This window comes from Diceros bicornis, chromosome 14, assembly GCF_020826845.1.
Source record: "Diceros bicornis minor isolate mBicDic1 chromosome 14, mDicBic1.mat.cur, whole genome shotgun sequence".
NCBI classification, from domain to species: Eukaryota; Metazoa; Chordata; class Mammalia; order Perissodactyla; family Rhinocerotidae; genus Diceros; species Diceros bicornis.
This window is the reverse complement of record NC_080753.1, coordinates 15,035,720-15,053,470: the sequence shown is the minus strand read 5'-3', so window position 1 is coordinate 15,053,470 and position 17,751 is coordinate 15,035,720. Positions and strand designations below refer to the sequence as shown.

The following is a 17,751-nucleotide window of genomic DNA, read 5'->3' as shown; positions in this document are numbered from 1 at the left end:
TTTTCTTCAGAAAATGTATCTTAGCGTCCAGAAAATATTACAAAGACTCAGTTTTTCAAGAAACGACTGGTGAAAAGATAGTCTCCAAACTCTATACTGAATCAAACAAGTTCACACAAAAGAATCTGCTATCAAATGAGACTTTCCAGTTTAGAAATTCCTGAAAACATAACCAAACATGAAGTTGCCGAATACAGTATGAAGTAAATGGTAAACTTAAAGTTGCCTGGTTGTTAATTTAGTTAAGTGACCCTTCAGGGGGCATAAATCACGCTCCCTGGTTGGCACACCATATACACCTGCTTAGCCAAAAGGCTCCAGGTGAGTTTGCAGCTTGCTGCATACCTGTTTTCCTAGGCCAGGCTTCACAGCCATTAGTTTAGAAGGGACTGCTAAAAGTAAGACTCAGCGAGGTAAGCAAATCTGCCTAGTCACACAGTAGGAAGGCAAGGATTAGATCCTACAGCCTGTGTGTTCCCAGCAAGACGCTGAGGTATGCTGCTGCTCCGTGTAGGTAATGCTAACCCTCAGCTGAGCGACTCACGTCTCCTCTTAGCCAAAACCAAGATATGCTAGAGCAGAAAAAAGAGACGCAGGGGAAGGGGAGAATGTTAAGAAAATGTGTGTGGTGTTGTTCTTATCTTGCGGTCATAAGTCTGTCCAGTAAGCTGTTTTCCAACTGTGATTTCATTTATTTCACGGAGGGTAGTTTAGATTCTTGAGGAAAAAAATGGCCTAGCACTAAACAGACACCAGAGAGAAAAAAGTAGGACAGTTTTTGCCCTAGAGAAATGTATGCAAAGTCCCACAAACAGAGTTCAGTGTTCCTCTACAATCAGAGATTAAATCAATTATGCAACCCAAAACAGCGCACGTGTGGAGCTTTCGCCGAAAGTCTGGGCGAAATTAGTCAGCCTGCCGTGATCTTGCGGTATCTGAAATGACCCGAGTTTGGATTCTTTCCTGAGAGGTGGGGGAAGGGAAAGATGGAGGATAGGGACTGAGTAGAAAGCAGGCAAGAGTGACCTAAGAGAAGGAAACATATGCTATTTTAACACTAAAGTGTGCCTCTCGAATTCGTAAAAGCTGGTGAATGGAAAGCCCTAGAGGCCAGCTCCCCGTTTTATTCTCCAAGCTAGCAATCGAGAAAGGCGAGGTGCTCTACCAGCTTGGGCTTTGTCCCTAAACGAGAGTAGCCACCTCAGAGAGGGCTCTCAGGATAATGCAGTTCCCCTCTGGTTTTCCTTCTTGAAGCTGCGTAGAGCTGCTCTCAACTGTCACCAAAGATGTTTTCAACCTGGACGAATTTCGATACTCATAATGGAGGGAAAATCCTTGTCATTGTGCTGCCAAGACATGCCAGGTGTTTTTGCATACGTGATTTCATTCAATTCTCACGACTCTATGATGGATATTGTTGAGGTTCTCATGGGGAAACTGAGACAGAGAGGTTAACCAACCTGTTGGCAATTACACGGCTAATAAGTGGTAAAGCTGGGTTAAGTACTTAATAAGTCATGTAATTAGTGACTTAATAAGTATCGTCCTAGGACGCTTGGACATAGAGGAATAGGAGAGAAGTAAAGGGAAGTCACTATTAGGCAATGCAGGGGAAACAGAGTATGTTTCAGATGCTCAATTCACCTGGGGAGGTGGAAGAAAATAAGTTCTGGTATATGAAAGATAACCATTACAATGATTTCAGGAATATGGTATAAATGGAGTCTACGAACTTCAAAGGTAAGAAGAAAGGAAAAGGACCTTATGTTATTTTATTAACTAAACGTCTTTGATGGAATCAAGTATAAACCTCATTTACACTTCAGCCCACTCTCTCAACATGACTCCCCACACCCCGTAGCTGAGCCAACCCATGCTGAATTACTTACCATTCCCTCCACTCCCTCTCCTCTATCCACATGAGATTCCTCAGGCTTTTATATCCCTCACCTTCATCCTAATTCCTAACTGTCCTTCAAAACTTGGCTCCACTGTCCCATTTATTTCTAAAAGCCTTCTATGATCTTGAATAAGATATCCCCTTTTGTGTATAAAATGCCCGTGCCCCTTGCTGCAGTAATTCTCCTTCAAGGAACTTGTTCTTAAGAAACAGTATGGAATACGAACAACGATTAATGCCAGAAGTTCTTCACTGTGGTGTTATCTACTTATAACAGCAAATATTTGAAAATGCTTCAGAATAGCAAATAATTGGAAACGCCTTTGCCCACTTAGAATCCCTTCCTTTTCCCCCAGTTTCCTTGACCTGCTCAGTAGCTGAACCTCACCAGTCCCCAGACAAGCCCAAACCCAGCTCAGACGCCACCTCTTCTGGGATCCTTCCCTGTCAATCAAGTCTGGGTTAAGTGGTCCCCTACAGGCTATGACAGCATACCATGTTTTACTTCAATACTTCTAAAACGGTTCTGTGCCTCTTACCCGGCTGCCTCCTCCTCTCAACAGTGGGCTAATTGTTAGCCTCTCAATTATCGACAATTGACATCATATTAAAATAAAAGTTAATATATAATTTATTCATTCACATACTTGCAAAATGTATACAAATCCTTAAAACTTCATAAATAAGGTTGAGTTAATTCACTTCTATGAGCCTCGGTTTCCATAACGATAAAATAGCATGCTAATAGCGTCCATTTTTTGTGTGGGTTAAATGATTTAGCGCATGTTAATGACACATGGCACAGTGTCCACATTTAATACAGGCTTTTAAAAATGTTGGCTCAGTAGTAATAATAGTAAAAAATAGTACTAGTAACAATGGAGAAATGAAACATTTCAAAATTAACATTTAAATTTGGAAATTAAGAAAAAGAAGGCAAGCTCTTTCTAGCAAGTAATGTCCTATTACTAAAGCACTAGAAACTAGACATTTCAAAGGTAAAAATATTAGATGATCACTTATTTGAATACGCAGTCCAAGGAACTGCAGGGAATACAATTAAATTCCTCTCAAACAAAGAGTTTTCTAACCAAGAAAACAAATTATTCATTCATTCACTTATTCACCTGTTTGTTCAAAATTATTTAGTTTTTCCATGCAAAAATAATCAATTAATTAATATTTAATAATTATTTTATTATATAATTAATTATTTAATAATTTTAGAATAATAAATAAATTTCTAAGGAATTTTATGTTTCCGTGATAGAAGTTCGAGTCCAAAATATAGTTTGAGAAATACTGATTTAGAAAATCTTAAAGGAAAGATGATTACTGTAAATACGTTTAGTAGAGACTAACTAAAAGCCCAACAAGACAGAAGAATCATTTCTTGTATCAGTGTTTTGCTTAAAAATACATACATATGTTTAAGGATAATGTGATGTTTATCTGTTACAAAATCAACATTCATCAGAAAATAAACAGATATTTCTGTGCTTAGTCTCATTTTGAAATATGTGTTATTTAACTGTTGGCTGCCAAGGGCTTATAGAAATGGAGTTCAGTATTCCCTGAGCCTGCAAAGAACAAAGCTTTTATGTTTTTGCCCTTATAGTTAAATGAGTACAATATTTAAAAGTCACATCCCTTTGATGTCACCTTTTTATTTTATCAGCTAACTAGTAGTTTGATCAGGGAACTGTCAGTGTAAATAGAAACTGGCTTGTTGACTGATGATCCATATCAGCTAATTTATAAACCATTTATTTGGCAGGTATCTATGTGCACTTATATTTACACATTATATGTGTCGTTATTTGTACTATTTTCTAACCATAGTTAACCTAGAAAGAGGATATATGTGTGTGTGTATATATATATATTATTTTTTTACTTAATATATTATTTTTAAACAAACACCATCACAAGATTCTCTCTGGCTACTCAATGAGTCTGACTACTGGGTATTGTGGCTTTAGGCTGGAGGATATGTTTTAATCTACACTTTTCTCTGGTTTGTCTCCTTCTTATTACTTAATCATCCAATGAGCCTTATAGAACTGTCAGTTTGGAAGGCAATAAACTGTGTATGGATTTTTCTTCTTCTTTAGGATTGAGAAAGTCCCAATCATGGAAGCAATGAAAGAAACTTCCATACACCTAGTACTTCATTTCCTGACAATCAAAGTCATGTGCTAATGATGACCTTAGGCTCCTGGTTACAAATGTGAGACAGGGCTGACAAATACTCATCACTAGCTCTGCAAAACAATATGTGACAAGTTTTAGGATAAAAACCCAGTTCCTAGCATAATTACTGAGTGACTAGGCAGTGCATCATGTGACCTGGTTGTGACAGGCCAAAGGAACAATGAACTGATGAGTCCTCAGGGACATTGATGTGTCGGGCATGTTGTTGCTTACTTAGGGATCAAGGATGGTTCTGTTAAGTTTTAAAGACACAAATTTATTGTTACTAGTTATCCCTCTCTGAAATCCTCCTACAAACTACACAAGAGAATTTTCCATTTGTGATTTTAAAAGTATAAGATTATAACACTCCCCGTTGAGTTGAACATTTGGATCGATAGCATGTTAACATCACTGATATCTAAGATAACAAGGAACACGTATTAAAACAAGAATGTGTCTCATCTAAGAAGGAACACTGAGGAAAGCTGTTCAGACAGCCATTCATGGGCATAGAAATCCAAACATTCAAAACAATCAGTAACCAATGTTTATTGAACAGGCTTTGAGTCAGGTATTTTAACAGCTTTCTTTGCTTAGACAATCTAAAGATTGAAAACATTTTGGATTTGTACAAGATCACCAACTTTTTCAATGTTTTTTACCCTTATTTTGTCCCTCTCATACAGGGGGGAAAATACTGTAGTCATTTATACACTAACAGAATAATTCCTTCCTCACAGATGTTGACATTTAAGTATAGGGAGACTGAATAACATGTTACAAGAAAAAGATAGTGAGCTGAAAGACAGTCTTAGAGGCGTCCATTCACTTATGTATACACTGATCAGTCACACAGCACATTATCAGAAGCCCATTTTGCCTTAGGTACTAGGGTTACACAATGTTCTAAAGAAGCCTATCATCTAACATAGAGAAGACATTCATGAAAACATACCATTTCATAATAATAGAACGAATGCAATAATGATGATATGAATGAATGGAATGGACCAGAAGAAAAGATACACTGAAACCTACTGAACAAAGACAGGAAAAGCTCATAGTAAATGTAGTCCTTGGCAAAGACTTGAAGGTGTCTATTTAAGGTGACTAAAATAGCCTCTAATCCTCGTCCTGCTCTTTACCAGCTATGAGGCCTTGGAACACATCAATAATCTCTCTGGATCTCAGTTCCCTTATCCATACAATGAGACAGATGATTCACACAATCTCTGAGGTCTATGATTTCACAGTTATAAATCTACTATTGGAGAATTTTCCAGAAATTGTATAAAGAGTTGCTAAACTAGAATTATAATTCAGGTCTCTAGAATTTCCATATTTATGAAAGTTCTAAATGAATTTCTGTCTTGTTAAAGCCATACTCATGAGGTTATCAAAAAGTAAAACTTTCCAGCACAATTTGGACTCATTTGTGTTCTTTAATGCTTTAGAAAGCAACACTGCATAGCTTAAAATCTAGCCTACATCATGAAACTTATGTCTGTTGTTCGCCACACTCATGCCATACTCTCTACCTAGTCTGGCTGCCTTTCTGTCTCACAACTATGTAAAGCCCATTCCCGCCTCTGCCTCGAACTGTTGCACTAGCTCTTCCTTCTGTCTGACACCCTGTTGTCCAAATCTTTGCAAGTCTAGCTCTTTCTTGTCTCTATAGTCTGAGGTCACGTTGATCTTCAGAAAGGTTTCTGCTAACTACCTAATCTATGGTGCCGAGATCCAACCTGGACCTCTCTTCAGCTCACTCTCTATTTAGCTTCCTTCAGAGCATGTATCATCATCTAAAATTATCTTCCCCATTTATTTTACTATTTCATTGCCTGTTTCCCCCAACAAAAGAATGCAAGCAGGAATCTTATCTGTCTTGCCCCCTGCTGAACACTCAAGTCCCAGGAAGAATGCTCAGCACTGAGTTGGCATTCAGTGAAAGAGAAAGCGAGGGAAGGAAGGAGAAAAGGGACAGAGATAGAGATACACCTATACACGAAACTTTGGAAAATCGCTATATCAGAAGACTTATTTTCACCTTAATATCTACTTATTTGCTACATTTTATCATCCAAAATAAAGTTGATGAAAGCATATAAAGATCTGAAGACATCATGCAATATGGACAATTGTTCTTTTTCAAACATGAGATTTAATACATTCAATTGTACTTAAGATTATATTAAAGCCAAAAAATGAAGTTGTTAAAGAACAGATAAGTGGTGTTCAATTTATTAAAAATTACTGTGCCTCATTAAGAAATGTTGAATTTTTTCTTTGTTCCACATGCAAAGCAACATTTATGTCAAAGCTATCTTTGACGGCCATTATATAAAAAACAAAAAGCCAGGATAAGATGGCCAATTTCCTTTCTTACTTTCTTTGTTCTCTCTGCTGTATCTCATACTACTGACCACTCCCTTTTTCTTGTAAATTCCCTCCTTTATTTCAAGATATCATTTTCTTGTCATTTCATTTTCTTTCTTCCTATACAGCTGTTTCTTTTCCATTCTCCTTGCTGAGCTCAGCTTCTTCTACCACCCTTAAAAGACTGGCTCTCCCCAAAATTTCAGCTCCGGTCATTTTTTCTTCTCTGCATCACACTTTTGAGTTCACATTTGGGCTGATGAATCACAAATATATATATTTAGTGCAGACTTCTCTCGCACTTTTTCATAAATCCACTTGCCCTCTACATGTTCCCACGTACACAGTCCATTGAAATCTAAACTTTAGCTGTATGAGTCTACATATTCAACAAATCACTGTAAGGGCTTACGATGTGCCTGACACTGTTCAAGCACTTTAATAAGTATTAACTCATTTAATTTTCATAAAACTCTATGAAATAAACACTATTATTATTCCCATTTTCGAGGTAAGGAAACAGAGATAGCAGAGATAACTCATGTAATTTACCCAGAATCACTCAACTAACAAGTGGTAGAAAGGAGATTCCATCCCAGCACCACCATCAACCCAGATCTCCCAACCTGAAATGGAAGATGTATCCTAAACAACTCTTTCTCACCTCACATCAAAATTGCCACTAGGTTCCAGTGATTTTTTTTTTACCTCTTTAGTATTTCTCTAATTCATTCTTCCTCTTTAACTCTAGTGTCTTAGTTCAGTCCTTTATAGTTTCTTTCCTGAAACACCTCAGCAGCCTTCTCACTTTTCACTGTTCGCCTCCCAATACATCCCCAACATTGGCAAGAGTCATTGTTCTAAGACCAAATCTAATCATGTCACTTCCCTGCTTAAAACTACCCAGTGATTACCCACTGCCTTCATGATAAAATCCAAATTCCTTAGCATAATATATAAGGCCAAGAATCTTCATGTGCCACTGCCATTCCATACAAATCCGGCAATGCAGACATACACATTTCCTACAATTTCTGGAAGGTGTAATGCTTGTCCACCAATATGTGCCTTTTCAGATCTCTTCTTTTACCTTTAAGCCCCTCTAGGTTGGAAGAGGCGACTCTTCCCTTATGTTCTTACTTATTTGTCTCCACTATTTTATTGAGACATCTCTTGAAAGCTAAGTTCATGACTTCTATTTCTGTCCATTCAACTTTTCCCATGGTACTCGGCACATGTAGGCATCAGCAAACATACGATAAAAGGACACACAAGTGAAATACTTTAAGCTTATCTTAAGTGTGTTATCAGACTAATGAGACAACCACTAAACAAAGAATGAAACTGAGTTTGGCATTTGTGATGCAGCTGTAGCCCTCTAAGCAAAGCTTTGATCTTAAACTTCCCCTTCTAATTCTAGCATTATAATTCTACTCTACTAAAAGTCAATTGATACCTTTTGCCAGCACCAGTTGCCTTAAAAGCAGGACCACCAAGAAATATAATTCCACAATGTTGGAACTTGGATCAAATGGCATCATATAGCAGAACTCTGGCAGCGCTCTGTGCCAATGTCCACATGTATTAAGTTTGTTTACTAACTAGTCTTATTATCTATTTCATGTTGGGATTTCTTTAGGGTGTGGTAAAATTTGACAGATGGGTTGAAAGTCTTCCTTCAGGCATAATACACATAGAATTAGGCAGATGGGTTCCAATAATCAACCTTTAAGCCTGGAACACATGGACAAAGCAGGAAGAAAAAGAATACACCATTGTTTGGTAATAGGTAAAAATACAGTTGAGAATAGACAAATTTAAAAAAGAGATTTAAAATGTATAAATCAAAACCAGAAAGTGGCACAGTGTCACTACCCTTCAAAGGTACAAATTTTCAGGCAACAAGTTTTTATTATAGCAATAACCTCAGAAACCTAAAAATAACTTATGGAAAAAGACCAATCCTAGCAATAGAAAATGTCAACCTGAAATAAGTTTTCTAGTAACAAGAATAAGGCTCAGTTTTATTTAATATTTCTATCAGTTAACTGGATGAGGATTTTATAGGATATTAAATAAATGGACAAATGATATTAATCTTGGAGGAAAATATCAGAATCCAAAAGGATTTCTCCAGTGTGTAAAGATAGATTGAAATAATAAAATGAAGAGATAAGTAAAAAAGTATTGCACTTATATCCCCCTAAAACCCAAGAGAAAACAAAATAATCTCTATACAAGTGTACAATGTAGAAAGATGTGTTTGAGGCAGCACATATAAAAAGAGTAAGAATTAGAGTTGACAATATAGTTGGCAGGACCAACAGCATGATATGGCTGGACAAAGAGGTCTGTTTGATCTTTGGCTGTATTAACAGAAGAATCCTATGTGTTACGATAGCTGGAAGCTGACTATGCTGGATAGCTTCCACTGACACCTCCATTTCCAAACTCTGCCCTTCCCTACGCTGCTCAGTGCCCTGGGATGCTGCTGACCTGCATGCGCTATATCAGTGAGGTCTCTTTTACTTAGAGTTCCAGTTGGGTTTGGCCAAAAGGTAGCACGAGCAGGAGACAAGAGAGGAAAGAAAGTGAAATCAGGGTCTTCATTCCCATAGGTCCCTCCTGGTACTGAGTGAGTCCCAGCCATACAAGAGGTCATGCTGCTGCCTGGCAAGCAAATCCACACATCACATCCCCCTCATTTCTGATTCCGGGAATGACTTCCCTTTCTTGCTCCTTTGGGGCAAAGGGTGGTAAGCACGCTCTGCTGTTACTAGCCTTGGGGTATGCCCCATGCCATTTGGATTTTTGCAAATGGTTCTTTCATTAAAATCTCAAGTTGTCCAATTCAGTATGATGTTTATTTTTTCCAGGCACCCTGACAGATAAACTAACATTTATTAAACACCCACTATTTTCCCAGTGATAGTAGTAGCTGTTATGTTTAGTGGTTTCCACAGCGCTCTGAGGAAGGTTCTGCTGTTGCCATACACTTTACAGATGAAGAAATGGAGGTGCCCAGAGGCTGACTTGCTTAAAGTCAAACAGCAATAGGTGACCAAGCTAGATCTGATCCCAAGCACCGGGCTTAGAGCCCGTTATGGTGACTGCTATACTCATTTCACTCTGTTGAGAATAAGTCAGGGCCCACCTGGGAATAGTTCTTTATCCCTGGCTTCATACTTTCAGAGAAATTAAACAAAGCAGAGATGCGTTTAGAGGCAATGCCGGGAAAAGTGAGGGGATCACATAAGTCTGAGAAATGTGGAGGGAATGCAAATTTGTAAAAACCTTTCCGGAAAGCAATTTGACAATATGTATCAATGACCTTAAAACATGCACTTATCCTTAGGCCCATTAATTCCACTTTGAAAAATCTATTGTAAGGAAATAATCAGGGATATAAATAATGATTTAAGTGCTAAGATGTTCACTGCAGAGTAAGATACAAGGACAAAATCTGAAATAACCCAGATGTTCAACAATAGAAAAATGATTAAATGAATTATTATATACGTAGGCATGTATACATACACACACACACACATACTCATATATATTATGGAATATTAAAGCTATCAAAATTGTGTCTTGGAAATATAGTGAATCGGGGAAATTCTCACATTGTTAACATAAGATCCAAAAGATTATCAAACTGTACACCCTACATGTTAAAGTCTGGGTGTGTATGTGTGCATGTACATGTAGGAAAAAAATGATGTTAAGACAAGATACAAAGTATTAACTGTGGTTATCTTTACATTTGGGAATACGAATGTACAACTTTCTATTTGTTTTTCTGTATTTCCCAGTTTTATACAATAGTTTGAAAAATAAAACTTATTGTAGAACATGAATAACTATGATTAAAATGATACAACTATAACTATATAATCATAACAATAACTATGATTAAACTAGTTATGACTTAACTATGGTTAACATAATAGGAACTGCATAGCCTAAGAAAGAGAAGATTCAAGAAAATGTGAATGAGGGGCTATCACGGGGAAGGGAGTTTGACACTCATCTTGTGTGGATCAAATAGAAGAACCTGAACCAACAAAAATTGGAAGAAGACAGACTTTTACTTAATAGAAGGAAAAGAATTCTAATGAGATTTTTAAAAGTGGGAACAGATTGTCTCAAATTTTCTGTCACTAGAAGTACTCAAGGAGAGGCTTGACCAGAATTTTTCAGGAATTTTCCTACAGCGATTTAAACCTTGGACAAGTAGTTAGGCCTAGAATTCTCTCCCACCAGAGATTCTAAAATATGAATGCTACTGAACAACAATATCTAAATGTTTCCTTACCATCAGAGATTTATTTCTTTGGGGTGAGGTATTATTGTTTCTGGGAATTCTCTTTTAATCTCCTTTTTGGGGGCAAAATGGAACGCCTTACTAAGTTCAAAAGTAGTTCGTTTGGGGGCAGGGAATACACGTCTTTTCATCCTTCTACACTTACTGCCTACAACAGTTCTAAGTACACAGTCCACCTGTCACAACTCACGCTTTTTACTGAAGTAAGACAAGGTACCAGACTCATTAACACACTACCCCAGATCCACTCCATCCTACCTGTCCCTCCACCTCAGCAACATGCCTCTCTTCCCAGCTGGAAGAGCCTCATCTCCAGGCACCCTTGAGCCTGTGGCCCCTCCACTGGCTGCCCAGGGAGCCACGAAACATAACAAAGACACAGGAGTTAAGTGGTTTGGGGTGGACCAGATGAATTGCTTGGCTTCTCCCCAGCATTCTCTCCTTATTGTCCCAAGATGCGGGGGTTCTATAAGGCTTCTCTCAAGGCATTTCACATAGCCAAGCAGACAGCCACGTTTCCTTGAGAAGCTGTGGCTACCTTGTGTTTGCTTTCCCTCCCTTTCTCCTTCACTTCTCTTTCCCTTTACTCACTGCACTGTGATCATTTGCCCCAGTAAAGCAAAAACACATAAGCTCTGCTCTCAGGACTGTTTTCCCAAGGATCTACACTAAGATAGCAATTGACATTTTATTGTAGTTTAGTTGATGGAAGGATAACAAACCATCCTACGAGATCTTCTGAAAGAGTGAGCCACACGTAAGTTCTCATCTAAAAAACTAGAGGGGGAATTGATCTGTAGCCTGGAGGAGACAAAAGGAAGCCTGAAACGAGCAGCAGCATGAAGACCCTCAGCCAGAAACATGGCCTGATGACTGTGGGTAGACATAGAGAATGACCAACAAAAGCCACCTCCGTCTGTATCTAAAGCTTACCGAGGACAAGCTTTACTAGTAAACTCACCCTCTGCCTTAGCCCTCCCCAAACTCCATTAAGCAACCTGCTGGATGATACAGTCATTTCCCAAGGCCATTCTCACAGAGCTTAATTCCCACTGTGCTCCCAATCCTCGTGCCCTTTACTCACCAACTTTCAGCTCCCCGCCTGCAATGACCATGCACGCCACACTCAGAATGTTGCTTCTGTCCACAGGGAATTCTAAAGTCCCCATCACATAGAGGCCTTTGAGGAACGGAAGATCTGTATCCACCAGGACAGTCCTGTCTGCAGAAGAAAAAGAAACTGCTCAGACATGTAACCAAAACAAGAATGCCGTCTCTCTTCCAGTGATTTACGCTGGGTTTCTCCACGCAATTCAGGTGTGGCCTACGTTGCTACCTATGCCAGGACAGGTGCAGTAACTGGAAAAGCAAATAGCTGGCCAAAGGCTAGGCCTTAATAAAGAAGCGTGGGAAAAAAAGTAGGCATGACTAACAAATTCTGCCATTGCTTAGCACACTAAGAGTTATTCCCCAAATTGCTTTTGCCCCAAATAGCGGCCCCAAGGCTACTTTCGTGAAAACGTACGGATGAGCTCTCTATTTTTTGTCCCTGTCTCTTCACTTTGGCTCTAGTTTCAGAGAGAGAGAGAGAACCATAGATATGACCTTGGCCTCTGAAGTCAGACAATTGGGATGTGAATCCCAGCTCCGCTACTTACCAGCTGTGTGGACCAACAACTTTACCTCTCTGTGCCTCAGTTATCTAATCTGTGAAATGGGAATAATAAATACCTGCTTCATTCACAGCGTTTTTGTGAGGGATAAATGAGTTAATAGATCTAAAGTGCTTATACAGTACTGGTAAGCCATTCTCAATCCCCAATTCTCATCATGTAAAGCAAAGTATCTCAATAAACCCTGGATATTGTCATTATTTGTACTGTGTGTCCATTAGTTTGGCATGCTTGTAGAGCTCATCGGACAACTTAAAACCATTATTCTTCATCTCCTCTTTCATAAAGGTAGATTCCATACAACTTCAGAAGAAAGAATCATAGATTTTGTCTGCAAGTAACAATAGAGTAATACTTGAATAAAAATTCTCATTTAAAACAGTAAATATTTTATGTATGCTCAAGTATCAAGTGCTACTGTCTGAATCTTAGTAGTAATTCAATACAAATTAAAGATATCAAATAAATGTTTCCGCTTAAATTTCAATACCATAATCACTGGCACATATAAAGATTTTTAAGGAATTTTATGAACATAATCTCAGGTCTTATTCTAGGAAACAATGCCCTCTGCTGTTCTCAAGGACCTGCCCCTAAAATTAACTTCTAATGAGTTGTCTTTTCTAGTCCCTGCCTACTTCCCTAACTATAAGACCGCCACACCTTCCTGTGGCAGAGACTATAGAGTTGTAAACCAAACATTTCCCTTTTCCTCCTGGCTTCATTCTCAGACTACCTTTTCCAGCCTGCTTTGTAGTTAGATGAAGTCATGTGACTGAGTTGTAGTCACTGAAGTGTAGGCAGAATTGAAGTGTGACATCTCTAGGCCTGGTCCATAAATTGTGGCGCTCCCTCCTTCCCCTTGTCTCTCAGTTGGACAGTAGAACAGTGGTTCTTAAGGTATGCTCATGGTCCAACAACATCAGCACCACCCACTCACCCATCAGAATCAAGCCAAGTTCTAGCTCTGCTAGTAAGCCATCCCCAGTTCCCACATTGGATCCACCACACCCCCTGTGGAAATCTCTCTCTTTCACTCTCCAATGATACCTTGTACATTCTTATTACAGAGCCCTAAAACACATTATTGTAATTATATATCTAATTACTATATGCAAGGAGGCAACTGTCACTGGGCTGGTCCTCAGTGTAATTATGTCTTTCTCTTCCACTGTTACTCCCATACGGGAAGAGACTATCCGTTTTTAAAAATCCCTAGTGCTTATTGTGGCATCAAAGATAAAGATGTTAAATAAATGTCGTCCAGATCTGTTGAGTTTAGTTCCCTAGACACCTTAAATTCAAAAGTTTATTAGTGACTGATACAAAATGAATAATCAGGCTAAACAAACAAAAATAAATACATATTTCAATTTAATCTCTGGTACTTTTAAAACATCCAAACAAAATAATAAAATATCTAGAGAATGTTCTAGATTTAACTGACATTTTATGGGTTCATGAATTTAATATTACTTCAAAAGCAAAATAGAAATTGTTTCAAGCCAACAAATTAAAAAACAAAAGTGTTATACAAATGGCATTTATCTGTTCCAACCTATGACCCATTCTCCCAGTGTTTGGCTGTTGTGGCTGATTGTACAAAACAATTAAATTGCTTCAATCAGTGTTTTCTCCCATCCACAGAGTACTCACACACACACAAAAGCATGATATTAGGCCTTTTTTTAACATACTTCTCAGTTAAAATATGACAATTACGTGGAATTTAAAATTTCACTTTGCTCTTTATCACATACCCCCTTAAAAGAAATTTTTTCTTTTAATTGCCCTGCCCACTCCAAAATACCAGCAAATTTCCCACAAATCACAGATAGCCTTACTATTATAAGCTCCATGAGAACAGAGATCATGACTGCCACTCTCATTTTTACTTGCTCAGCACCTAGAACAATACCTAGCATATGATAGGTGCTCAAAAATAACATCAAATTATGAGTGCAAACACATACACACACACTCCCCACATGTAAAATCCAATAGCTATCAGAGGAAAAGTATAGGATGAAGACAAGAGTAGAAACACTGCTCTTATTTCTTTCAGTGCCACCTTTCACTTTGAAATTTCTGGAATCCATCTATTCGCCTTTTCTGCTTTCCTCCTTTTCTTCCCCATGATGTGTCAAATCTCGTTGGGTGGTGGGAATTCAAAGATGAGTGAGACGTGTTTCCCAGCATCAGACAAAGACAGATAAACAAATGAACACAACGTGATATACTTGAAATGATAATATAATTTTTCACTCCTCTGATTGACTGGATTGTCTTATTTTTTATTATAAAGAGGTGAATCTCATCTTCAATCCTAGCTACCACGAAATGGAAAGTCTATCAATGTGCCTATTATAACAAAATTCTGCTAAGGTAAAATAAACATATGTCCTATAAAGATTTTTATAAAGGAATTCTCCTTGTATCACAATAACAGAGATTACAGCTATTATTGCAAATGACACAGGCAAAAGAATTCATCCTAAGGTAGTCCCTGGAGCAGATCAGCTGTAGGTCCAAACTGACCAACCATCAGCTATAATGATAGCTTGTCAAAGATTTCTCTCTGTTCCAAGTATAGAAAGTTAGGATCAATATGCCACATTCTCTAGAAGTAGCATCCCTTCCATGAAATTACTCAAGACATTTCAGAAAAATCACTCAGAAACAGTTACTTATATAACCCACTTAAAAACACAAATGATAAACCACCTCTAATTTAACTGTGGCCCGATGCTTTTCACCTTGCCTTGACTTGGCCAAGGCTATTCCATCCTACTCTGTCAGTGACCAATCTATCCTACTTAAGAGAATGAGTACTGGCATATGGAGGGAACCATCTGGAATTTCTGTTGCTCGATAGGAGGCTGATGGGGGAACAGATCTGGAAAGAGACTCCAAAAAGAATTAATGAGTACCAGATGTAATTAAAGACTGCTTTTCTCCCCAAAGGAGCTCAGGACCAGCCATGGGGTGGTGCCTTTTGGTTCCGAATTACACCCTCTTTCCACTTGTTCATCCATCAAGCACTAAACATCCCACCATCTTTATTCTAGTATGTCTTGCTAAGCAGTGTTTTGTTTTGTTTTGTTTCCCTGAAACGGTTGTATTTTGACAATTAGAAGGATAAAGCTTTAGAAATAATATCTGGAAAGTTAACGCTAAGCAGTAACCATCTGAATTTCCCCATGTATCAAATGCAACAATAAAAATAACAACAAAGAGGCTTTAGTCTTCTATAAATGCCTTAGCTACCCTTGAGACCAGAAAGCCTGAGCCACAGCAAAAGGCGAATGTCTCTGACAGAGGGCTAGGGCTTCTTTTGTATCAGGAATAATCTGACTACCATAGTTACAAAGCATTCCATATAATTTTAACACTTGATTTAAACTCAATTTTTTTTTCCAGCAAAGTCCAGGAATCAAGGTCACTATTGTGTAGCATTCCAAGGGCCTGACACTTGCCTAAATCCTGTAGAAATGAGATCAAGGGCGAAGGGCACAGATCCTGGGAATAATGACGGGGTCACATGAACAGGCATAATTCAGAGCAGGCAGACCCACTGCTTGTATGGTATTCACTGTATCAGGCCCCATAACTTAGGTGGTGAAGACAGTTTCCACTACAACCCTGCTATTGTCAGGAGCACAGTCGACACCAACTTTGGACACAGCTCAGACTTCTGAGGGAGAGGGATGGCATGCAAGGGCAGAGCAGAACATACAAGGACTATGTGTAGGCTTGTTACTTTCTTGTGCCTTCCATAATTAATGGGTTGGTTTCTACATCCAATCTTGGCCCCAATACTTTCTCGTAAATACGTGAACCAATGGAAAAGTAGGTTTTAATGCCATTTGAATCATTATTAAATGATGCAATCTTCCTTTTTAAAAAGAGAATATTTTTAGTTCTGAAGTGACTACTTTAAATATACATATTTACACAATGATTGGTGATGTTTTCTTTCCTTTGTAGTCTCATTTAACTTTTGGTGAATCTAATGATTTATCCAAATATTCTATCTATCACAATTTATGAGGATGGCTGATAGATCCAAAAAAAGTACTCCTAAAATAGAATGCAACTTCTTATACATAAATAGTTCATAGGAATGAAAGGTTAACATGATTGAAAATTAGTGTCAAGTAGGCTAGTTTACAGAGATGATGGTATTCGTTTACCAAGAATTCATTCCCTTGTAGAAAACGCAGAACAAAGAAGTGCTGAAGATAAGGATGTATTCTTTCTAGAACTAAATTCCTCTCAAAGAGCTGCTAACTTTACGGTCTGCCTTTTTAATCAAATCCACACAGGTGGTTTCTTTATTCTACCCTGCCTATCATTTTTTTCAAACTGGTCTTAAAAATAGGCAGAAGAGGCAGTTTGCAAAGTGCCCAGAGGTGCATGATTCAAGACTGCAAGCCGGCTTCCTTACACCTGGAAGAAAAACCATCCACCTGCCTGGTGTGGGGGAGGACAGCTCTCCACATTCTCACCTCATGAGAAGAGTCCAGTTTAAATTTTGGATAATAAATTCTCATCCACTCCCCCCACACACTCTCTTTGTGTCTTTCTCAATCACGTATAGACACGCGTGATTCCCATAGTAGAATCAACATTTTAAATTATGATATTTTAATTGATCAATAAAATGTTTAACATAATAGTGTTTATCTCTTCCTCTAGTCTATGCCATCTGCTCTTCAAAAATATTTTGAATCCATTTAATAGGGATGTCTTTAAGTACAATTACCCACTGTATCAGATCAATCCTGTGAATGCCAAATTCTGAAAGTGAAATACCAGAAGGTGCTGTTGTGTTCATAAAAATAGAAAAGAATCTGTGCCTTCTCTCATTCCAGGCTTTCTTTGTTTTGCTATTTTTTAATCTTGAGATGGTCTTATGCTGCTGTTCTCTCCATAAAACCTCAAAGAATTCAGAGTGGCCAACTTGGTGTTGCCTTTTTTTTTAAAACAACTTTGATATAAAAAATGTTGATGTATAATTGACATACAAAAAGCTGTACTTATTTAATTATACAACTTAATGAGTTTGGAGACAAGTATACACCCGTGTAACTATCACCACGATCTATGCCATAAACCTATCCGTCCTCTCAAAAAGTTTCCTCCCACCCTTTTAATTAATTTATTATTATTAATTTTGTGATAAGAACACTTAACGTAAGATCCACCCCTTTAGCAAAATTTTAAGTACTATACAATACATTATTGTTTATTATAGGCACTCTGCCGTACAGCAGGTC

General features: G+C 38.1%; 1 protein-coding gene across 1 annotated transcript in view; it reads right to left on the bottom strand.

The window, feature by feature from the left end:
• PKHD1 (PKHD1 ciliary IPT domain containing fibrocystin/polyductin) overlaps positions 1–17,751 on the bottom strand; it is a 415,790-nt gene that overhangs the window by 145,890 nt on the left and 252,149 nt on the right. Inside the window, exon 51 of the mRNA XM_058554174.1 lies at positions 11,884–12,021. Within this exon, the coding sequence (XP_058410157.1) occupies positions 11,884–12,021 (138 nt within the window). The remainder of the gene's footprint in view (positions 1–11,883; positions 12,022–17,751) is intronic.